General features: G+C 38.7%; 1 protein-coding gene across 22 annotated transcripts in view; it reads right to left on the reverse strand.

Moving 5' to 3' along the window:
* The window catches only part of NEK10 (NIMA related kinase 10), a 229,878-nt gene that overhangs the window by 123,411 nt on the left and 81,406 nt on the right, over nt 1-25,061 (reverse strand). For 18 of the 22 annotated variants that reach the window (XR_008298033.1, XM_027040905.2, XM_027040907.2 and 15 more), the window contains one exon: nt 12,190-12,265. Coding sequence is in view for 20 of the 22 variants with exons in the window: in XM_027040905.2 (XP_026896706.2) it covers nt 12,190-12,265 (76 nt within the window). In the remaining 2 variants the exon portion in view is untranslated. Of the gene's footprint in view, nt 1-7,635; nt 7,766-9,510; nt 9,565-9,603; nt 11,424-12,189; nt 12,266-25,061 lie in introns of those variants that run through there. The other 4 variants (XR_008298034.1, XM_027040915.2, XM_053221545.1 and 1 more) reach the window with 4 other exon arrangements.

Here is a 25,061-nt window from a genome sequence, read left to right on the forward strand (position 1 = left end):
AAAATAACCTAGAAATAAGATATCAAATACACAGGGGAAAGAAGAAAAATTAAAAATAAGTCAAAACGTTTATGTATCTAAAAACAATATAAGCATTTCTGAAAATTACAATAGATTTTAAAAATCAGTGATGAGAAATGTTCATTTAAAGTAATTTCATTATCTGTTTACATTGTCACCACAACCAATTTATTGTCAATCAAATTCTTTGCAAATTACCTGAAACCCAACTGATACAGGAAAGCTCCAGGATTGGTAGGGAGGGTAACCATGGGGAAGGAGGAAGGCAAGAGAAGGCTGACTGGAAAATCTTTTAGGTACATTTACAATTTTAATTTGCTTCATCAGTAAATGAAGTCAGTAAGTGAAATGAAGTAAAACCAGCCCGTATGTGGAAAAAATGCATATATTTGAGCTAAAAATGCAGCACTGAAATTACACTTTAAAAAAGGAACTTGGATTCCTCCTAGTCAGACGAATCCATGTGGCTTTCCTAAGACATTAGAAAATGTTTAGTATGGGCAGATTTTTGTGTGGAGTATCTAGAAGCCTGAACTGAAGGTTTAGAGCTATTAAGAAAGAAAGAAGAAATTTAAAAGAAAAGACTTAGAATCTTTCATTCTATGAGGAACTGTTAAATGGTGGGTAGTGATCTGCTGCTTTGCATGGTCACTCAAATCCAGAAAGAATTTCAAGTCTTAAGAAAAGGACTTCAATTAGACATAAGAACACTTGGGGTTTTGGCTTTCTGGGTACAGAAAAGGTCAAAGCCCAAAACAATGAAAAGAATTTATAAATCACCTTCCTTGGAGACTTTTTCCCCCTTAACCTGTCATGAAGATGGTGAAAAATGAACCAGATAAACACTTGTTAGGTCTCTGCTTCAAGAAAGAACACAAATTAAATGTTCTTTTTCAGGTTTCTCTAATCCTATTGCCTTTATGGTATCTATTAGGAGGACCATAATGAGAACCAATTAACTGTAAATACAGTGAGGAGTCTGGGCAATTAAACAAATGGATTACATTCATTCACCCAGCGATTACACTCCAGCCATCAAATTATCAAGCGCTGCCTACTTTGAGTCACAAACAGAAATTAGATTCAGACCCAACAGCCTTGAAATTTCTCATTGTACACTGACTGCCATTTGCTTGTCTCTAATGATGTTTAAAAAAATAGCTAGCATATCGGTTGACATCACACATTTTGTATTTGTAGTCAAGGCAAGTATCACTAGCTTTTAAAATTCAAGTTCATAACTAAATAAAGTAATTATGGTAATTCTGCAAAGAAGGATAATACAATCTCTCAATTATAGTATATAATTATACAAATGCCTTCCTCTAAATATAAAATCGCATAAAAATTTATAGTCTTGCTCCTTCACAAAAGACTGATTTTTAAAAAGTAGTCAAACAACTTCCAAGTAAACTTCAGACAGTCTTTATTCAAGCTAGTAGACACTCTCACAGAAGATTCCTATCTGCTTCTGATTTACATCTCTTACTTTCACATCTATTTTCAAATAATCATTACATCATCAGTGTCACATTGCCGTCTTATTTACAGAGTCCAGAACTATAGGGAGGCAGAAAGTCTCTCCGGGTGAGACTGTGAAAAAAAAAAAATTTTTTTTTTTTTCTCACCTCCATCTAACTATGAGGAAAATCTAAAACCAGTTGTCAGGGACTTTTTTAAATTTTATCTTCTTAATGTTTGTTTTATTTTTGAAAGAGAATTTGTGAGCGGGGAAGGGGCAGAGAGAGAGGGAACAGAATCAGAAGCAGGCTCCAGGCTCTGAGCTGTCAGCACAGAGCCTGACATAGGGCTCCAACTCGTGAACCGTGAAATCATGACCTGAGCTGAAGCTGGGCGCTTAACTGACTGAGCCACGCAGGCGCCCCTGGGACTTCTTTATAATGACTTCCAACTATTGACATAGAAGACTGTGTCCAGGGCACCTGGGTGGCTCAGTCTGTTAAGCATCCAACTTTTGATTTTAGTTCAAGTCATTATCTCACAGTTCGTAAGTTTGAGCCCCACATCGAGCTCTGTGCTGATGGCATGGAACCTGCTTAGGATTCTCTATTTCCCTCTCTCTCTCCACCCCTCCCCTGCTCTCACTCACGCTCTCTGGCTCTCTCAAAATAAATAAATAAACTTAAAAGAAGAAGAAGAAGACTACATCCAGGAAGAGTTGGGAAAATTTTAGATTTGCTCAAAGAACCAAAAGAGGATCAAATATGCTTCTGCCTGGCTTGCACAAAGATTTTGAGGCCACGCTGCAAGTGTACTTCTCATGCATTTAGAGCATTTTCCCTTGTGAGTCAAAGAAGGTGCTGTAGGTATCTTGCCTACTCCCCTTCACCCTTACTTCTTCAGAGCATACTGGCCTGAATTCTAACAATTTGCATATGTGAGGATTTTTCTTAACCCCCTAGACCTTCTCTGGCAGTGGCACAAAAGGCCTGAAGCATCAGTGAATTACCCAGGAACAACCCTTAACAATGGTGGTTATGAGCTACTATAATCACCCCACTCTCTCCTTTTGAGTGGGATCGCTGAGTAATTCATTTAAAATAACCTCCAGTTGCCCAGTGGTGACCTGTCCCAAGAAACTCTTTGTCTGCTGCCTTCCCTTCCTTGTCTCACTTCCCCACTCCTCCACTCTTGTTTCCCAGGACCCCCTCCATAACAAACCACTTGCACATGAACCCTCGTCTCAGAGTGTGCCCTGGGGCAACCTGGACTGAGTCAAGTGAAAGGCGTGTAGCAACGGCAGGCAACTAGAAGGTTTTCATTGAAAGTCTTCTGTACATGCAAGGAAAGCAAAGTTGACATAGGGCTGGGTTTTAAGGAAAATGGAATCTAGGGTCTGGACATTGCTAGAACTTTCCCTCCTGTTCTCTACAAGTGTTGACCTCTTTCTCTCAGATGGACCTCCACCACGGCCACAAACATGGCCACCAAACATTCCAGGGCCTTTCACATCTCAGCTTCACCTCTTCACTGAGTCCCAGTTGAACACATTCTCAGGGAAGAATTCTAATTGGATCAGCTTCAATGAAGAGGAACCCCCCCCCCCCCGTCCCTGCCCCACTGCCATTTTCCCAACAGGGTCAGGAATGCTGGGAGCGGCCCACCTTATTGGGAGAAGCACCAAGTCTGGGCAGCCCAAATAGGCCAGAGAGGTAAGATCTCCAAAGCCATGGGAATTACTAAACCACTTGGAGCGGTACTTGGAGTGGATTGGGGAAAAGTTTTTTTCCTAAAGAATAAAGCTGTTGCTCCCAGCATAGAAACAGCTGATATTTATTGAATCCCTGCAATACTCAGGATGCTAGTGCTATCTACTAACTCACTCTATTTTTCTACCTACCTATGTATCTATCATCTATCTTTTCAATCCTCACAACAAACTGTTGAAGTGGAAACTATCATTATCGCCAGCTCCACCATTTCAGATAAGGAAACTGAAACCCAGAAATAGTACATTACTTGCCCTAATTCAAACAGGAAGGCATAGAGCCAGGATGAAACCCAGGCTGTCCAGCCTAGAGTCTGCACTATGTCATTGGGTCCTAAGACAGGACAGCCCTGCAGGCCAACCCAATGACATCTCACTACTACTGTCACTGCTGCTAGTTGGAGCACAGTTTATGAAATTTATGGATGAAGCAGCCTTTGTTATAAAAATTGAAAAATAAATTTAGAATAAACAAGGTAAGAGGATCTGGGTAGACAGAGAGGCAAATGCTTTACGGAGAATAGATAAGGTTCTCCTGAAACCCTAGAGCACTAAGATGAGATTAAGTAATACACATATATATAAAATCTTCAAAATTTACCCACCAAATATGTGGATCCTGCAAGTATCCATTTCTGTGAAAAGGAAGTTTTGAAATGGCCAAGTGTTACCAAGGTGTATCAAAGTTACCTACAGCTCACATTTTCAAATCTTTACTTTATAATTTTATTATAGGCCATAATAGTGTCACAGATTGACAGTTTATTGCAAAGGCAGCCTGAATTTCAAGACATTGGACTTGTAACTATCACCTTACTGTTTTAGAGAAGAAAATATCTGCCACTTCAAAAGAGGTTTTCTTTTATTGGCATTGTGCTATAGCCTCTCCTAGGATTGTATGGGCATTCTGAAATCCGAGATTAAAAATAAATAATTAAATTTAAGTTTAAAATGTAATAATCGTCAAGAATATTACTATTAGCTAAATAAGTTATGAAATAAATTGATGTAAAAGGATATATGATTGGTAAGGGATATACGACCATACCGATCCTATATCATAAGAATTATTCATAAGAATAAAACAGGTTGAATGTAGCACTGCAAAATAACTAAAATGTTTCTTTATTTTTAAGTTTATATATTTATTTTGAGAGAGAGAGTATGTGGGACAGGCAGAGAGAGAGAGGGGCAGAGAGAGAGAGAATTGGAAGCAGGCTCCACACTGTCTCCACAGAGCCCGACACGGGGCTCGAACTCATGAACCATGAGATCATGACCTGAATGGAAACCAAGAGTTGGACACTTAACCAACTGAGCCAAACAGGCACCCCTAAGATGTTTCGATTCCTTTACCTCTGATATGATAATTTGGCCTTCATATTTCCCCCTTGTTTAAATCCTCTGACTTCCCCCACAGTTTCCTTTCTCTGTTTACCCTCATCACTGTTTTCTCTTCCTCCCTTCTGACCATTTGATGTCAGCCACTTCCAAGCAAGTCCTGTCATAGTGTCTGTATGGGAGGAAAATATAGGTCACTTTGCATGAACCCTGCATAGTGCATAGACCATGGCACAATCATCACACAGAGAAGTATAATGCCTCGTGTCCACTACCCCACCTTGGGCCCGTTCTTCAAGTTCTGCAGCACTGGTAGGTCCCTGTCCTACCCATGGCTTCTGTACTGTCCCTGGGGACCTTCTCTGTGCACCTGACAGAGGCTCATATAAGCACTGTGTGGCTTACTAGTCCTTGATCCTTCTACTCGTGTGTGTGTGTGTGTGTGTGTATGTGTGTCCCCAAATTAAGTTGAATTCTCCCCATGGGAAAGGACTAAGTTATCTTCTCCTGGCAAGTGCTGGGATATCTATATAAAAAACAGGTGAAGGGATAAACACACATGGCTCCCTTCCTCAGTTTCACTCTGTGGATCTTCTGGAAAACAGTATTTCCATTAAGTAACTGCCATGCGGAGAGATATCCAGTGGCTCTATAATGCCAACAGGAAAATTCCAGGTCCCTCGCTATACCAACATAAATCCCAACCCATCCAAACCACAGCTCCTGCTCTCCCCTAAATATGCTGAGTCTGTTAAGAATTGAACTGAAGGATTTCATTTTCACACTCTGGAGATGTACCAATGCTTGAGGTACAGAAAAATGAATTGTATTGTAGTGTATTGTATGGAGGGAATAAAGGTATTGACAATGCCATGGCAGTGGTGTGGCCCTATTCTACTAATGCCTCATCCTCTGGTATGCGGGGCCAAACCCTGGAGTTAGTGTCTCAGCTATCGGTTTAATGCCTCTTAGCTCCTAATGCGCCCTTCAATAAGCAATGGCATTCCTTTAAGTATTTCTCCTATATAGTGTTAAGCTTTCTCAGCAGATAGTGTTAGAGGAACATTGCAAGTGTAAGAGGCTTCCTGCAATTTCCATCATGGGCCAGGGGTAGGCAGTATAGGCATGAGATGATCTAGGGGAGCCCTCTTGAAATGCCACTCTATCACAGGCACATAAACAAAAGGCCACCCGGGCCAGATTCAAAGGGCCCTCGCCTAGAGTCAACACCCACTGTCAGATACGTGAGGCCATCTTGGACCTTCTGGACAAGACAATACTTCAATTGAATGCATCCACATAAGTGAGCCCAATGGAACCAACAGAGGAACTGCATAGAACACCCACACAAACTGTTGTTAAGCAATTACATTTTGGGAGGATTTGTTCTGTAACAGTAGATAACCAAAATATACATTTTCCCATCATCAAATAATTCATCTAATTCCTTAATTATCCAATAAATGAAGTTGTGTTTAAGTACAGGAGGGCATTTCTTTTGGTCAAACCACCTTTCCCCTTCAGAAAAACATATTACAGTAAGACATCAGGCCATCCTGTAATCCCTCTCACATCTACTTTCAATAGGAAATGTGGAATATTCTACATAACTTGGATATCAAGTGTTTAAAATGACAAACTAGAAAAATAATTCAGGCACACGTAGGTAAAGAAGTTCATTGTATTGTTTACAGACCTGTGTATACTTGTAAAAATAAAGACCGAAGATACGGGATTTGGAATGACTAGTTGATGAAGGAGCAAGGACTTCCACTGACAAAATCAATCATCAGAGAACTCCCTTTCTTGCTTTTGGTGCTGCTGGGGAGTTCAGAACAAATTAGACCCTCAAAAATCCATAATATACATCTCCTTATGCATCTTTATTCAAACTCCTAATCTAGGCCACGCCAGTGTTTCACATTGCCACAGACATACAACATGCGAACTAGCCGTATCCTAACTGGATACTCTTAAGGTATCGTTTTCCATTTATACATTTCCTGCGATGTCAATGGAATCAAAGACACTAATATACAAAGGCATAAATGTTCTTGATTTGCATTTTTTTTTCTTTTCTAGAAACTCCATAACTATTCAGTTAGGATTCAGAATGTCTCTGGATATTAAATCTGTCATCAGTATTCAAGACTCATCTAAAATTGTTTAAAAGTGTTGAGTGATGAGAAAACAACCGTGGAAGTTAGAAAAAAAATGTAAAACAAGAATTTTTAATATTCAGTTCAGAGTAAAACCTGGCAAATACTACATGCGCGATGAGGGCTAACTGCCAGGTATACATTCTAGTGGACAAATCACAACATTCCTAAAGCGGCCATGAGTCGTGTACGGTATCTCTCCTTCCTGCCAAATGAGTTCAGTCTACCGGTGGCTGACCAGTTATCAAGCAGCACAGCAGAGTGCTTAGGAACACACATTCCTGCAGTCAGGCTGTCTGAACTTAAATTCAGGCTTTTCCACTTCCTGGCTGTGATGTTGGGCAGGATCATTCAACTTCCCCAGCGATTACTTAAGATAGTCGCTTTATGTTAAAGGAGGCTGGAAGATTAAATAACTTAATATTTACAGAGCCTTACAACAGTGCCTGTCACTTAGTAAATTCCATTCAAGTGTTAGATAAGTAAAAATAAGTAAAAATATGTAGTTGGCGACACAATGCTAAACACTATGGAGTGGAGTGAAACACTATTATTAGTGCTCTCTGGTAGTTTCTATTCAGTAGCTTCCATTTAAATTAATGAGACCTTGTGACCTACTCCATTGAGTCTTAAGATGTATTTAGAGTTTTATTTGTATAATTAAATCCTGAATTGGATCAAAATTCACTCCTACCTTACCTAAGCAGATAACAAAATAGTCCTCTCTCTCTCTCTCTCTCTCTCATGTGTGTGTGTGTATTTATAGAGTCTTGGAGGGTCTGTGGGCAGAAAAGAGTGATATTATTCAGGTATATCTTATCCTGCTAGGGCACAGAGAAGCCATAAACAAAAGCAATTACAGGTAAAAGTATCCCCACAACTCACCTGCTCAAGGTCCCACTATGGAAAATTCTGTTCCTCCAGGTTCCCTGTCTTTGCATGCTAAACACATACTCCTTCCCTCTCACACTCCTCAGCTGCTTGGGCCTGGCTGCTAGAAAAATCCCGGCCTCTCCTAGCAACCAAAGCAGCCATTCAGGGAGCAAATATAGAGACAGGGAGGGAAAAGGAGCTATAAATAAATACAGCATAAGTAATTCTTCCCTATTGTGATTATTACGAAATGAATCCGATTCTTAGACACAATACAATATACATATTCAAATGAACACCATCCTTTCAAATTTTAGAGTAACGGTTCCAAGCACTCAATGTATACCACCTCACTTAATCTGATGATAAGCACTAGAAGGTAAGTAATAATCCTAGATTACAGATGAGGAAACTGAGGCACAGAGAAGTTCAATAATTTATAACTCTTTTAACAGCAGACCCAGGACTTAAACCCAGGCAGTCTGATTCGAGAGCCTAAGATCTTAATAATGGCCCTACCAACCTGCCTTTCTACATTGTCTTTCTAAGTATGCTCTTATTTTTTAAAATTCCTCTTTAGCAATTTCCCTCAGGACCAATTTATCAGTTATAGAAGAATACTCGTCTCAATAATTTACAATCATTCTACATTTTTTTAATGATAATATCCTAGCAATCCCATTGTTTACTGTTCCAGAAACTATACAAGATATACGGATAAATAAATAGAAAAAAATACAACAGACCCTGGCATTAAGGTACTCACTGTTTCAAACTAAAAATGTTCCCTTTATGATGGGGGGTGGGAGGGAGGGGAGGGTAGGTGATGGGCAATGAAGAGGGCATCTTTTGGGATGAGCACTGGGTGTTGTCTGGAAACCAATTTGACAATAAATTTCATATATTAAAAAATAATAATAAAAAAATAAAAATGTTCCCTTTAGCCTTCACGAAGGCAAAAGTCAGAAAAATTCAAAGATGTGTTAGTGCTTTAGACCCTAATAAAAATGCACATGGATTTTTAACCATATTAAAATACAGAATGTGGGATATATATATATATATATATATATATATATATATGAATATTATTCAGCCATTAAAAGGAAGGAAATCCTGCCATTTGCAACAACCTGAATGAACAAAGAGGATATTGTGCTAAGTAAAACCAGACAGACAAGAACCAAAAAAAAAAAAAAAAAAGCTGAGAGTAGAATGGTGACTGCCCAGGGCCGGGGGTGGGGGCGAGATGGGGAGATACATGTCAAAGGGTACAAACTTTCAGTTCTCAGAAGAATGAGTTCTGAGGCTCTAAAGTACCACATGGTGCCTGTGATTAATAAGATGGTATTGTTTGCTTGGAAGTTGCTAAGAGTAGACCTTGAGCATTCTAACGAGAACACAACAGAAACACAGTTTAACTATTAGATGGATGTGTTAATGATCCTGATCTTAATAATCATCCCACAACATATACGTAAAGCCAATCACTGTGCTGTATGCTTTAAATATATACAACTCTATTGGTCGATTTTTCCCAATTACTTAATAAAGTTTTAAAAAAGACATTTTCAGACAAACCCAAAACAGGATGACTTATTTTCATTTTAATAATTCAAAATATTTATTAGGATTCTATCAGTCTACTCCCCCAGGCCCCAAGGAAACAACAGTGAACAAAAGAGACAACAGCCCTACTGTCATGGATTTCATGTAGTGGGAGAGACTGATTAAAATAATAATAACAATTAAAATTAAACTAATTAAACTAATAACATAATGTTAGATAGAAGCTGGTGCTGTGAAAATATAAAGCAAAATAAAGGGACTCCTTCAGAGTCTGAAGGAGGCTGCCATTTGGGATTGGTGATCAGGAAAACCTCTCTACAGAAGCAACATTTAAGCAGATACCGGAAGTAAGGAAGTAAGCTCTGTAGCTACCTGGAGAAACAGAAACCGTGTAGGAGCATTTTGAAGATCTGAAGGAACAGCAAAGTGGGAGAGTGATAGAAGATTAAAATTTTGGTAAAGTGGAAAGGAGCAGTTTTCTTTTTGTTTCAAGTACTGTTCATAACTATGCAAATACTAGATCATTTATACAGTAAATACTTCTTGTGAGCCTATAAAATACCAGACTCTGGGCTCAGTGCTGGGGATAGCGGTGAACAAAATCACCCGGGTCTATCACAAAATAAATGAAAAGTTCAACCATATGAAGGCAAAGTGCATGGAGTACATAGACCAGGGGAAACCTGCTCTGGCTGGGGTCGGGGGGTGGGGGTGGTTACCTAAGGAGACTACATTCCAGCTGAGTCGTGGAGGATGAGAAAGAATTAACCAGATGGCCAGTGAAAAAAAGAGTATTCCAGGCAGTGGGAGCAGCATTTGCTAAAGCCCTGTGGTCAGTGGGAACACATAGGCAACAGCTAGAGATCCACCGAGTGAGGTGCAGGCTAAAGTAAAGCTGATGACTTGGCAGAGGCTACAGTGTGCAGGGTCGTGGGCTTGTAGTCATACTGAGGACTTGGCCTTTAAATCATGGGCAACTGGAAGTTACTGAAGTGTTTTAAGCCATTTAAGAGTTTCAGAGTTCTGGGTACATTACAGCATTTTTAAGAATGAAAGAGGTGCAGTCAATAGTTGGGTGTGCTTTATTTTGTCTCTGCTTGCCCAGGTTTACATACAGGTTTATTTTGATCCATCCAATGGAAACGTCCCCAGCATTCTCTTAAATTATCTAATGTTATAATGTTAGTGAAATTAGGCTAAGCAATAAAGTCTCAAAGAATTCCCATTCCAAGAGCAGTCAGTTTTCTGTTTACATTAGCTCACACTTGCTTATCATCCAGAAGTCCCAAACAAGTGTTGCATGAAGAACGAGCCTAAAATGTTTCTCAGAGCTTCAAACTCTAACATCTGCTCTGAAAATGCAATTGAAGATAGGGTACAGTCTTGGACTCTGGAACTGAAGTAAGACATACAGATACATATCGGAACCAAAGACCATATTTGGGGATTATTTTCCACGAGAAGGATAACAATGACCCTGCCTCATAATGAATCAAATCAGAGGAAGGAAAGGGGCTTTTATTGACCTTGTGTTCCAGCACAATCAGTCCAGTGTGCACAAACCATTTATCTAGCAGCTGACATACAGCATAAAGAATGCTCTGAGGCACCTCCTACCAGAGTTGATGAACAGAACTTTCTTCCATTAAATAAGGTAATATCTGAGGAAGCAAAGGCAAAAGGAAAGGGCAAACACCAGGGGCACATCAGACTCGTGGAACTCTCAGGACCCTGCAGGGCAGGGACAGACATCCCCCGTCCACGTTAATAGGCTCAGAGAAGCTCAAGGTTGCACAAAGATTACAGAATTTGGAGGGAAACACTCTGGGGATGGCTAAAGAGACAATTCTTTAAAAGGCAGGGAGGTATGAGACTCAGAGCAGGGACCATAAAATATATCTGATTTCTGTCCAGTTCACAAATTCAGAAAATGAGGATATGGAAAATTCAAAAGGAATTGCACATGTCAAGCAATTTATTAAGAGACGTCTTAACTTTGGAACAATTACAACTTGAGAGAATAGTGGCCAGCAGTATCAGAACCCTGGCCAGAACGCTCACACTCTTCTGAACATTTCTGTAGGAAAGGACTTTTTCAAATGAGACTGTTACTTACAGAGAGTTTCCACCCTCCCTTGAAAAGATTTATTCTGAATTGTATCCCCAGGAATCAATTGCACAACAACAGACTAGATTAAAAAAAGAAGATGGAAGTGTCTTGATTGCTTGACCTGTTGAATAAGATTTAAGACTATTTCCCTGAATCTGTTAGGTCTATGGACTACTTTATCTGTTTATTAATTTCAAAAGATTCATGAACAAATGATATGTGATCAACAAAAGAAAATTCTTACTTCCTAATAATTAAAGAATGGTAAAGGAACCCTCGAAGCACATTAAATAAGTTACAAGGGTCTTAATTCATCAAAATATAAACATTCATTTCCCCAAGAAGCAAACAGCTTTATAAACATATGTCTAAGTATATATATATATGTCATCATTTATTCATTCATATAATAAATTTTATTCAGCACCCATTAGTAGCTAGATGCTGGGATATGTATTAGGACACAAAAAACCTTTCTCCTGCCTCTGGATGTTTACAGGCAAAGAGAAAAAAACATTCATTTTTCAAGTAAGTGCAATACAATATTCCAAGTGTCATGATGAGTAGCAAGTCTACTAGGTCATTCACAGATTCATAAACAAAAATTGCACACCCACTATATGCCAAGGATCATTTGGATTTACAAATAATAAAAGCAGTCCCCGTGAGGGGCAGAGTCACCTTAGAGGAAAGATAATTTTTTGTTGTTGTTTCAAATGTACATAATGATGTATAATTGTGTACATGTGTATTATCTGGGTAATTGAGCTGAACATTAAATAAGCTTCTTTTCCTAAAGGCATCTTTCCTTTGCAAGCTAAGACATGAAACTAAAGCCTAAATCAGTTAAGTATGATGTTTGAGAACCATAAAATAATTGTCCTTACCAGGAATACAGGATTGTTCCAACAACAGATGTTAGTTTACTGTTTTCTTGTTTTTGCTTTGCCAGCCCAAAGTCAGCTATAATTCACAAAAAAAAAAAAAAAAAAAGCAATGTTATTATACTTTCTCTAAATTATCATGGTTTCTTAGCTTTTGGCATTCTGTACAATAACTATTAAAGTTCACAACAGAAAGCTTTTTTATAACCTTCTGTCAAAATGCCCCATGTGTCAATCTTCCACACCACTCTCAGCTTTAATTAATAACATACATACAATAGGTCATTGCACTATATACTTTGTTTTCTTTTTAATTTTTTAAAGTTTATTGATTTATTTTGAGAGAGAGAAAAAGTGCACGTGGGGAGGCCAGAGAAAGGGGGAGAGAGAGAATCCCAAACAGGATCCAATCTGACAGTGTGGAGTCCAATGCAGGGCTCAAATTCAGGAACCACAAGATCACAACCTGAGCCGAGACCAAGAGTCAGAGGCTTAACCAGCTGAACCACCCAGGCACCCCATTGCATTATATACTTTGAAATAATGAGATACATCAGTAAAACACTAAAATAAGTCTTGCTGACTAAAAAATAGGGCAAAATACTTATTGAGCTGATGATGCCACCTTTTAGGTTATCTTTGTAATTTTCAAATAAACAAAGTGAATCTAATATTTTGGCATATGCCAGGCATCACCTCATCTGAGAGAAAGAAAGAAAGAGAGAGAGAGAGAGAGAGAGAGAGAGAGAGAGAGAGGAAGGAAGGAAGGAAGGAAGGAAGGAAGGAAGGAAGGAAGGAAGCTAAAATAAAAAATAATATAAGCTTGAATAACCACCATGAAGATCTGAAAAATCTGATACTAAATGGCATCAAACTGTATTAAGCCATAGTAATAATGATATTAAGAATTACCTCAATATATGTATATATCAACAAAGGATTTTGATTTTTTTGATTTTTAACTTAGAACACCAAATATTTATATTTCATATTAGCACTAGCTGTACTTTCCAATGCACCTTTAGATACTTTTTCAAACCACTCAACAACTTAGGTCAAAGAGATACAAAGAGATACTCTTCATAGCCTCACTATAGAGACTTACTAACATTCCGAGAGACTTATTTACCAGGATTACACAAAAAAGTGCTGAACCAGGGCAAGAATTCAAGTTGCTATGCCTAATAAGATTTGATGTTCACAATACCACTTTGTACAGTGCATCCAATGCTGATGGAATTTCACTGCAGTGAACTTGAATGAGAGTGTTTGATAATGTATCTGTACAATAGGTCTTTCAGGTTGAAAATATCCTAAAGTAGTTAGACTTCAAACTAACAATAATTAACATTATTAATAACAATGTCCATTTACTAAACAACAACTTTGAAATAACACAAATTTTGCTGCTTACATGAATTGTCTAATTTAATACTAATAGTAACCCTGAAAGATAGGTATTTTTATAGTTAGTGCAGCTTAGCACTTAAAAGCAGTAACCCAGGAACCGGACAGTCTCAATTCAAATCCTGGCTCTATTATGTGCTACCAGAGTACCCCTGGTCAAGTTACTGAACCTCCCTTTGTGGTAGCTTGCTTACCTGTAAAATAAGGATTATAATAGCATAAACACCCAAATAAACAAGGAAGAAGTCAAACTTTCACTATTTGCAGATAACATGACATTCTATGTAGAAAAACTGAAAGACTCCACCAAAAAATTTGCTAGAACTAATACATAAATTCAGCAAAGTCATAGGATATAAAATCAATGTACAGAAATCTGTTGCGATTCTATATACCAACAATGAAGCAGCAAAAAAAATAAATCAAGAGATCAATCCCATTTACAATTGCATCCAAACCAATATGGTACCTAGGAATAAACCTAACCAAAGGGGTAAAAGATCTGGATGGTAATGAAAACTATAGAATACTTATGAAAGAAATTGAAGGGGACACAGAGAAATGGGAAAAAATTCCATGGAAGAACATTATTGAAATGTCTATACTACCCAAAGTAATCTACACATTTAATGCAATCCCTATCAAAAATATCACCAGCATTTTCCACAAAGCTAGAATAAATAATCCTAAAATTTGTATGTAACCCCTAAAGGCCATGAATAACCAAAGCAATCCTGAAAAAGAAAAGAAAAGCAGAAGGCATCATGATTCCAGCCCTCAAGCTATATTACAAAGCTGTAGTCATCAAGACAGTATGGTACTGGCATAAAAACAGACACATAGATCAGTGGAACAGAATATAAAACCCAAAAATGAATCCACAAATGTATGGCCAACTAATCTTTGACAACTAATTCTTTGGCAGGAAAGAATATCCAATGGAAAAAAGACAGTCTCTTCAAAAAATGGTGTTGGCAAAACTGGACGGCAACCTGCAGAAGAATGAAACTGGACCACTTTCTAATACCATACACAAAAGTAAACTCAAAATGGAGGAACGACCTAAATGTGAGCCAGGAAACCATCAAAATCCTAAAGGAGAACACAGGCAGCAACCTCTTTGACTTCAGCAGCAGCAGCTTCTTACTAGACACATAGCTAGAGGCCAAGGAAACAAAAGCAAACATAAACTATTGGGACCTCATCAAGATAAAAAGCTTCTGCACAGTGAAGGAAACAACCAGCAAAACTAAAAGGTAGCCTATGGAATGGGAGAAGAATTATATATTGGATAAAGTGTTAGTATCCAAAATCTGTAACGAACCTATCAAACTCAACACCCAAAAAACAAATAATCCAGTTAAGAAATGGGCAGAGGACATGAATAGACATTTTTCCAAAGAAGACATCCAGATGGCTAACAGACACATGAAAAGATGCTCAACATCACTCATCATCAGGGAAACACAAATCAAAACCATGATGAGATATCACCTCACATCTATCAGAATGGCTAAAATTAACAACACAGGAAACAACAGATATTGGTGAGGATGCAGAGAAAGGGGGAACCCTCTTATACTGTTGGTGGGAATGCAAACTGGTGCAGCCACTCTGGGAAATAGCATGGAGTTCCTCAAAAAGTTAAAAATAGATCTACCCTACGACCCAGCAATTGCACTACTAGTATTTACCCAAAGGATTAAAAAAATACCGTTTCAAAGGGATACATGCTGCCTGACGTTTATAGCAGTATTATCAACAATAGCCAAACTATGGAAAGAATCCAGTGTCCATCGACTGATGAATGAATAAAGAAGATGTATATATATACAATATACTACTACTCAGACATCAAAAAGAATGAAATCTTGCCATTTTCAATGACATGGATGGAGCTAGAATATATTGTGCTAAGTGAAATAAATCAGTCAGAGAAAGACAAACCCCATGTGATTTTCCTCATATGTAGAATTTAAGAAACAAAACAGATGAACATATGGGAAGGGGAAAAGAAAAGAGAGGAAAGCAAACCATAAGAGACTCTGAATGATAGAGAACAAACTGAGTGTTGATGGAGAGAGATGGGTGCGGGTTGGGCTAAATGAATGATGGGTATTAAGGAGGGCACTTATTATGATGAGCACTGGGTATTATATGTAAGGATGAATCATTAAATTCTACTCCTGAAACCAATATTACACTATACGCTAACTAACTAGAATTTAAATAAAAATTTGAAAAAAATAGCATAAATAGTAGTAAGTAGTATAGTACAATAGTAAAATTTGGATAAATTAACATATGTAAGTATAGGATGATAAAGGATTGAACAACTGATACATATCATGATTCAATCTTCATAGCCACTAATTTATAAATTAGGAAACTGAGGTTCAGTTTACTCAGAGATTAAGTAACTTACTTATGGTCTCACCAGGAGAAATTAACAGTCAGATGTGAATCAGGCTTATCAAAATCATAAAATCCTTATCAAAACATTATACTGCCAACAAAGAAAAATTAGGCCCAGATCATTTCAAACATTTAAGAAATAAGTATCAATTCTGCACAAACTCAACTAGAAAATACAAGAGGAAAGAACACTTCCCAACTCATTTTGTAAAGCCAACATTACTCAGAAACCAAAGCCAAAGTCATTACGAGAAAAGAAAAATGCAGAATGCTATTCCCCATGAAAACAGACACAAAAAAATCAACAAAACATAGGCAAATAAAATCTAGACATAGATAAAAAGAATAAATACATAGGGACCATTATGCCAGAAATACATGGGTGATTCAACATTTAAAAATCAATCAGTACAGTTCACCAAATCAATACAATAAAGAAGGAAAATCATATAACCATATGTATAAAAAGGATTTGATAGGGGTGCCTGGGTGGCTCAGTCAGTTGAGCGTCCGACTTCAGCTCAGGTCATGATCTCACGGTCCGTGAGTTCGAGCCCCGCCTGGCTCTGTGCTGACAGCTCGGGGCCCAGAGCCTGTTTCAGATTCTGTGTCTCCCTCTCTCTCTGACCCTCCTCTGTTCATGCTCTATCTCTCTCTATCTCAAAAGTAAATAAACATCAAAAAAAATTTTTAAAAAAAGGATTTGATAAAATTCAACATCTATTGTTTTCAACAAAGTATAAATAGATGTTCATTTCTTTAACCTGATAAAGGGCATCTACAAAAAAGTACAGCTAACTTTCTACTTAATGCTAAAAGATTAAATATTTTTCCTTTAAGTTCAAAAACAAGGCTGGATGTCAACAAGATTTGTTGCGGTGATCATTTTACAATACATACAAGCACCAGGTTATTATGTTGTACACCTGAAAGTAATATCATGGTGTATGTCAATTATATCTATTAAAAAAACAGACAAATAAAAGATGTGGCAATCTTGGGGCACCTGAGTAGCTCAGTCAGGTAAGTTGTCCGACTTCGGCTCAGGCCATGATCTCACAGTTTGTGGGTTCGAGCCCCGTGTCGGGCTCTGTGCTGACAGCTGGGAGCCTGGAGCCTGCTTCGGATTCTATGTTTCCCTCTCTGCCCCTCTCCCGCTCATGCTCACGCAATCTCTCTCTCTCTCTCTCTCAGAAATAAACATTAAAAAATTTAAATGAAAAAGATGTGGCAATCTTATTAATATGTTGACGTAGATGTTGGAGAGAGTGTCACAATAGCACTTTTTAATGTGCCCTTGATAACTGAATTTTTAAAATAAAGCAAAAACATTTCTGTTTTCTGTTTCCTTCTGAAGATGGAGACAAAGAAGAAGAAAACAGAGACGGAGATGAAAAAGAAGAAAAACGAGGAGGGGGAGAAGAGGAGGGGGAAACATACTAGTACAGTGACAGAGACACAAATATCTAAGAATACTATGACAAAAGATGTGAAAAATCTATGCAGTGAAAATTATAAAATTTTGTTACAGAGTCATTAATGAAGGCTAAAATTAATGGAAACTCCAAGTTCAAGAATTGGAATTCTCAATGTTATAGCGATGCCATTCTTCTTAAACTAATTTATGCAATTCCAGTGAAATGCCTCCAAATATTTTGGGTAGGATTTCACAAATTAAGTGTAAAATTAGTGTACTTAATAAAAATAGAAAAGACCAAAAGGAGCCATGGATTTTGATTAAAAGACAACACAGTTTCCTACAAGATATTAAAAATTATTTGAAGGTATTGTAATTAAGACAAGGTAGTATTAACTCAAGGTACAAGAAAAGAAAGAAAACAGGGGAAAAAAAAAGAGAGAAGAAAAGAAACTAAGGCAAGAATGTCCGCTCTCACCATTCTTATTCAAGAGTATACTAGAGGTACAAGTAAGTACGATATTTGCATGCAAATTCTTGCAAACAGAATTTTTAATTTCTCTTTAATTCCTTGGAGATTAGTGGGTGATACAATAAAAATGTTACATTTTTTAAAAACCATCAAACCAAAATATTTTCCAATGTTTTCTTACCAGAAATGTATGAATTCTAGTTGCTTCTACATCTTCACCGGCATTTGGTGTTGTCAGGTTTGTTTACGTCTTTATGTGTTTATTTATTTACTTTTTTTTTTACATGTATATATTTTTAAGTAAGCTCTAGGTCCAACATGGGGCTTGAACGAATGACCCTGAGATCAAGAGTTGCATGCCCAGGGGCCGCTGGGTGAAGCCTACTTCAAACCAAACCAAAAGTTGCTTGTTCTACCAACTGAGCCACCCAGGGGCCCCTTGGTTTTTTGTTTTTAATTAGCACTCTAGTAAGTAGGTAGTGATAGCTAAGTATAGCTTTAATTTCCACTTCCCTAATAACTAACAGTGCGTAACATATTTCATGTACTTATTTGCCATCTGTGTATCTTTAGTGAAGTAATGTTCAGAAGTTGGACCGTTTTTTGACCGGGCTGTTTGTTTTCTTATGATTGAGTTTGGATACAAATTCTCCATCAGGTACTTACACCTTCATCAGGTACTTACACACATCAGGTAACTGATTTGTAAATATTTTCTCCCAGTCTGAAGCTTGTCTTCATTCTCTTAATAATATCTTTCACACAACAGAAGTTTTAAACTTTGATAAAATTCAATTAATTTTTTTTTTCTTTTATGTATTACGGTTTTGAGTTTGTAGTTACGAAATATGTGCCTAAGCCATGTAAAACAGTCCAGGCTAGTCTGCAGAAAAGGCCCAGCTACAGAAGAGCAGCCTGGAGGGTGAGAGGCCCAGTTCCAGCCCACTTGCCAGGCAAGTGAATGAGCCTTTTTGGCTCTGAGTCAAGGCTTCAGATGCAGCCAGGGCTGACAGCTCTACTGGAATCTCATGAGAGCCCCTGAGCCGGAACCACCCAGCTAAGCTGCTCGTGGATTCCTGTTTTTCAGAAATGGTGAGAAAATAAATGTTTGTTGTTTTAAGCCATTAAATGTTGCAGCAATTTATTACACAGGAATGAAAAATCAATACAACTGCTACCACTCTAGGCCAAACCACCATGAACGCTCATGTAGGGTCCCGAACAATACCTCCTGAACAGATTCCTGCTTCCATGGCTTCTTCCAAAACACAAATCTCCATGCCACAGCCGAAATGATCTTGGAAGAACCAAGAGCAGATACCACTACTCACAAAGTTAAAGTTCTACAGTATTTGTGATAGAACAGTAAAGTTCTATCAGTATTTATTCTGATAAATACTAAGAATAAAAGCCAAACTCCTACCAGGTACATAAGACCATATATTATCCAGGTTTTCAGAAATGTCTTTCTTGACCATACTACCCGTGAATATGTCCCCTTCTTTAATACTCTTCTATTACATTTATTTGATTAATGAATTTCATTATCTGAAATTATTTTTTACATTATACTGCCATTTAAAATCTTTAATTGGAACGCCTGGGTGGCTCAGTTTGTTAAGCATCCAACTCTTGATTTCAGCTCAGGTCATGATCTCACGATTCGTGAATCTAAGCTCAGCATCAGGCACACTGCTGACAGTGTGGAGCCTGCTTGGGATTCTCTCTCCTTCTCGCTCTCTCCCTCCCCTACTCATGCTGGCTCTCTCTCTCTCTCTCTCTCTCTCTCTCTCAAAATAAACAAAAAAAAATTGTTTTAAGTATTTAAAAAGTAAAATAAAATCTTTAATCAAATTTCATCAAAGATTACCAGCCATACTACATGCCATGATTATCTTTCTATAAACAACTTTGCTTTCTGTGTACAAATCAGTGTCAATGAAATACAAAATAAAACACATCCTAGGCAAAGAACTTTATTGACCTTGCTTCAAACCTTATTCCCAGGCTTCTTTAGTTTAATTAACTGCAAAGAATGGATTGTGTATATGCAAACACTGAAAAGAGCGGCAGTGTCCAAGGGGCGTGGGCTTAAAAATATTAGAGACCTAGATTTTATCAGATCCTGAACAAAATTTTAAAAAAGCAGTCACAATGTCAAATAGCAGCTCCTGATAACTTCTTCAAGTTTTAGCTTCTTCAGAAGTTGACTCCATTCAGTTTGCTTCCTGCTTGGAAGCTTCATCTAACTTCTCCACAAGATCTGGAGCCTCATCACCATCAACGTCTCCGGCAGTGAGTGGTGCTTTCCCATCCACAGATCGTGTAGGCAGAGCTTTAGCCAGTCTGCTTAACTAGTCAGACTGTCTGCACCACATCTGTTTGAGATGCTGGGCAGTATTTCGGTCAGCTGCTTTGTCTCAGCACGGCCTGTGAACGGTCAAGTGTTCACTGCCAGGGATCCCTGAACTTTAGGCTTGTTAAAAAGCGGATCCCTGCTCCTTGGTTTGTGAATATGTGGCCTCTTCAATACCAGAGATATTGTTTACCCCTAACTTCTTTTCTTTTTTCTTTCCTTTTTTTTTTTTTTTTTAGTGTTTATTTATTTTTGAGACAGAGACAGAGACAGAGAGTGAGCAGGGGAGGAGCAGAGAGAGAGAGGGAGACACAGAACCTGAAGCAGACTCCAGGCCCTGAGCTGTCAGCACAGAGCCCAACGCGGGGCTCGAACTCACAAACCGCGGGATCGTGACCTGAGATGAAGTCGGACAACCAACCGACTGTGCCACTCAGGTGCCCTGTTTACCCCTTACTTCTTTAAGGAGAACTGAAATGTTTTATCATCTGCTGTAGCCATTGTATGAACCGCCTTCTTCTTTTTTTTTTTTTAATTTTTTTTTAATGTTTATTTATTTTTGAGAGAGACAGAGACAGAATGCAAGTGGTTTAGGGGCAGAGAGAGAGGGAGACACAGAAGCAGAAGCAGAAGCAGGCTCCAGGCTCTGAGCTGTCAGCACAGAGCCCGACGCGGGGCTCGAACTCACGAGCTGTGAGATCATGACCTGAGCCGAAGTCTGACGCTCAGCCGACTGAGCCACCCAGGCGCCCCTGAACCACCTTCTTCTTTCCGGGAGCAGTTCCTTCCCCACCAATGTGCACTTGAGCTTGCGGTTTGGCGAGTTTCTCCTGGTTCATGATATTTTCTTTCATCTTGTTAGAGCAGAAATGGGACCATAAGGGAGACCAGGGTCAGCATTTCTATTTTTGTGTATTTCATATTCCCTTATGTATTTAGGGTCTATCATTTCTAACCAGTACACAAGATCCATACTTTGTGTTGTTTATCACCATATATTGACAGATACATATCTTTTGATACATATATAGATATACAGTTGAGCCTTGAACAATGCGAGGGCTGGGGTACTGACCCCCAGCACAGTAAAAATTCCATGTATAACTTTTGACTTCTCCAAGACCTTACTAATAGCCAACTGTTGACCAGAAGCCTTATAACATAAACTATCAACTAATACACACTATGTACATGATATGTATTACATACCATATTCTTACAATAAAGTAAAGGTAGACCCCAAAAAATGTTACTAAGAACATAGTAAGGAAGAAAAAAATACATTTACAACACCGTACTCTATTTATTTAAAAAAAAAATCCATGATAAGTGGACCCACACAGTCTAAACCCATGGTGTTCAAGGGTAAACTGTATATCCATGTCTGTCTGTCTGTCTGTCTATCTATCTATCATCCATCTATCTAAATACCTATCTAAATATGTATCTATCCTCTCAGTCCAGTAGAAGGAATGAGAAATAGTAGAGGGCTAAGTTTTATGAAGTGTTCTAAGACTATCCACAAGTTAGATGGCTTGCTGTAATCTTCCCGTTCCTCTACTGTATACTGGAGAAAATTAGTAGAAATAGTACAGTATATCAATATTTTTAGGAGCTCACTATAATTTTAGCACACAGAGACTTTATGAAATTACAATCTGAAATAATACTTTGACTTTTAGTTCCAGTGCTACATAGAAATTATCTTCTTTTTATAAAAATGCCATTGATTTTGAAAGGCCAAAACTAAGGAGTGGTAGTCACAAAGATTCTACCCACTCCATGTATTGTAGATAATGGCAGAAACTCAGATGGCTCTCTGAAAACACACAGATGGTTGACAAGTATTCATGAAGAGAACAAAAGCTAATATTATTTGGCCATTTGGAAAATTTTCGTAGTAGCAGTAATGTTTCTATTACTTGTCCTACATTTGTGGTCATATTTGGAGTAGAGGAAAAGGATTTATTTCAGAAACTGTGGTCATAAAAGCATTCATGTGCTATCATAGAAACTCAAAATGGCAATATCTTATGTGCAGCACATTATACCGAAGAAAGGGGTACAGCAATCTCTCCCTTGATAGAATGAACGATACAGAAAATGCTAAAACTGTAGCCTGTTTGCACTACAGCTTTGCTGTCAACCTCCAGAGAGAAAAGGTGTGCGGTCTCTGGTTGAGTCCCTCAATTCTTGCTCGGTTGTTTACTATCTATGTGACATTGGACCCATAACTCAACTACTCGGTTTTCTCAAAAAGAGCTTATGAAACTTACCCTTTGCAAGGGGTTGCTCCAACAACCTGACAACAGGTAAGAAGTATTTTGTAAAATAGTACAGATGTAAGGCATTCCCATCCCCCTCCGCAGGCTCCCCCCACCACCCGTGTCGGCAGTGGCCAAATTCACAGCCACACCACTTCATCCCCAGCTCTAGGTGGCACCTGGCCCTTTGCACCCCAGACCAAGCTTATCGTTCACGGTCATCTGGGATATCCGAAGTAGAGATGGCATCTTATCTTCCCCATTTTCTTGGCCTGAAAGCTCTGCCTTGTCTCTTTTGCCCCTATGTTCATCGACTCCTTAGCTCTTGTATCTGAACCTTTCTTTTGAGTCTGCGACCACAGTTTAAATGTGCCAGGAGCCCAGGCCCTCCCTCTTCCTACAAGAACCTAGGTGCAGCTCATCAGGAAACTTTTCCTTCTAATCCATTCCACAGATTATTTAACAATGGAACAATCTACCAACCCCCGTCTTCATCACAGCAAGCCCCCATATAAGTACCAGAACATCTCCTGATTGTTACTGTTTATAAAGTTTCCAGCTGCTCTATGCCTTCAAGACTGCCCATTTATTCACTGATTCACATATTTGTCCATAAGTACACACTAATTATCTACTGCGTGTCAGGTACTGGGATAGGTACTAAAGATAAGATAGTATCCAGATCAGAAATTATGTATGTTGACATAGCCCATAGGGACCCATGGTACAGATACACAATTAACAAAGAATCACACATATAAATTTATAATTCTGACAAGGTCACTAAAAATCAGGTAGATATATGATGTTATGAGAGAGTAACATAGGAGACACAGGTGATCAGGAAAAACTGTGACAAAATGGTGACTGAGTGAATAGAAGACAGAGGACAGGAGTTAACTAGGTAAGAGAAAGTGGAGAAAGCCATATAGCAGAGGAACCTGCATATACAAAGGTCCTGTGATCAAGGAAACACGATCCATTAAGGAACTGAGAGAAGGTCCTGTGATTAAGGGAGCATGGTCCACTGAAGAACTGAAAAAAGGCCAGGTCGGCTAGAGGGTAGACCATCAAGGATATGGCCAAATGATGCAAGACCCTGCAGGCCACGTTCAGACGGCGGACTGCCCAACTTAAAATGCTCACCTCAACAAAACTATTGGATTCATCCTTACACAGTACTCGATTGTGAGCACCCCACGCACTCAAGGATGCCTTTTTCTTTACCTGAAATGATCTTTCTAAGGGAATATTATAAAGCGAGCTGGCAACGAGGTGAACACTAGAGCCAGACGTGGTTCAACCCTGGCACTGCCAACTTATTAGTTGGGTGAATTGAGCAAGTCTTCTATCCTCTCCAACTCTTTCCATTATCTGTGAATATGCGAATGTGCCTCGGATATTGGAAGAGGTAATGAACATGTAACCTTCATCCCATAGTAAATGCTTAAGAGATGTAGCTGTGGGTGGTTACTCCTTTCCTTCAAAGCACAGCTAAAAATTCTACCATAATAAAAGTATCTTCTCGGAGTACAATAAAAAACCATGAACGACTGTGACAATTTCAGGAAATGATCAGTTGAAATATCTGTAGTGCTAGGCAATGACAGAGGCGTCTACTTGAGCATAACTGTATAATAGGCCAGAGAGATGTCCACCTCGCAACCCCCCTCCCATCTATCTCTCTACTCTTTCCTCCCGACCTAGTAAATGAAGGCCAACCTCTAACTTCCACAGCAACGGGATCATCAGTAACATCCTCTCTGTGCGGGGCTCTGGGGGGGATGAGAAGAAGGTTCCCAGAAAGATGCTCAACAAACCCCTGTCTCGTTGGCACTTCCTCCTCTGAAGGCCACTCACATTTCTAATCCTTGCCCTCCAGACCTCTCCTTGACCTTCTTACAAGTGAAGTTCAGCTGTTATTAATATTATTTCTACTTCAACAAGTGGAATTCTAATCAAGTCTAAAACAGAACTTCCTAAACAAGGGAAAAGGGGAGGTTTAATGCTGGTGTACAGTGAGTTCTTCCACTGGGCCACCGACTCTTCCAAAGCTTCTGCCCCCAGTGCAGGCCCTTCCCTGGATGAGGCAGAGTGAAAGTGTTTCTCTTTCTCAACAGCATCATTATTTGATTGATTTTTATTGATGGAGGTATTATAACAAAGAGCTCTGGGATGACAAATTCAATATCTGGTACAAAAGTACTTTCTGAATTCTAGGGAACCCCATTTCTTTGGTACACACACATATCATTTCACACTGTAGGATATCTATCAGTAGACTAGAATCTTGGAGAAACTAGTGTCCTTACTAAGTATGGGCTCTTCTAAAATCATTTTTCAATGTGGGGTTCGTTCTGGTTATGATTACTTGGAATAATGAATGAAACTTTAAACACACAGTTCTAATATTAAATAGGAATGCTAGGGGTCAGATTCTGATAAAAACAGGAAGTCAGGCCTTTGCTCACATGCTCGCTCTCTCTCTCTCTCTCTCTCTCTCTCTCTCTCTCTCACACACACACACACACACAGAGTTTATGA

Source organism: Acinonyx jubatus, chromosome C2 (genome assembly GCF_027475565.1).
Source record: "Acinonyx jubatus isolate Ajub_Pintada_27869175 chromosome C2, VMU_Ajub_asm_v1.0, whole genome shotgun sequence".
Taxonomy (NCBI): domain Eukaryota; kingdom Metazoa; phylum Chordata; class Mammalia; order Carnivora; family Felidae; genus Acinonyx; species Acinonyx jubatus.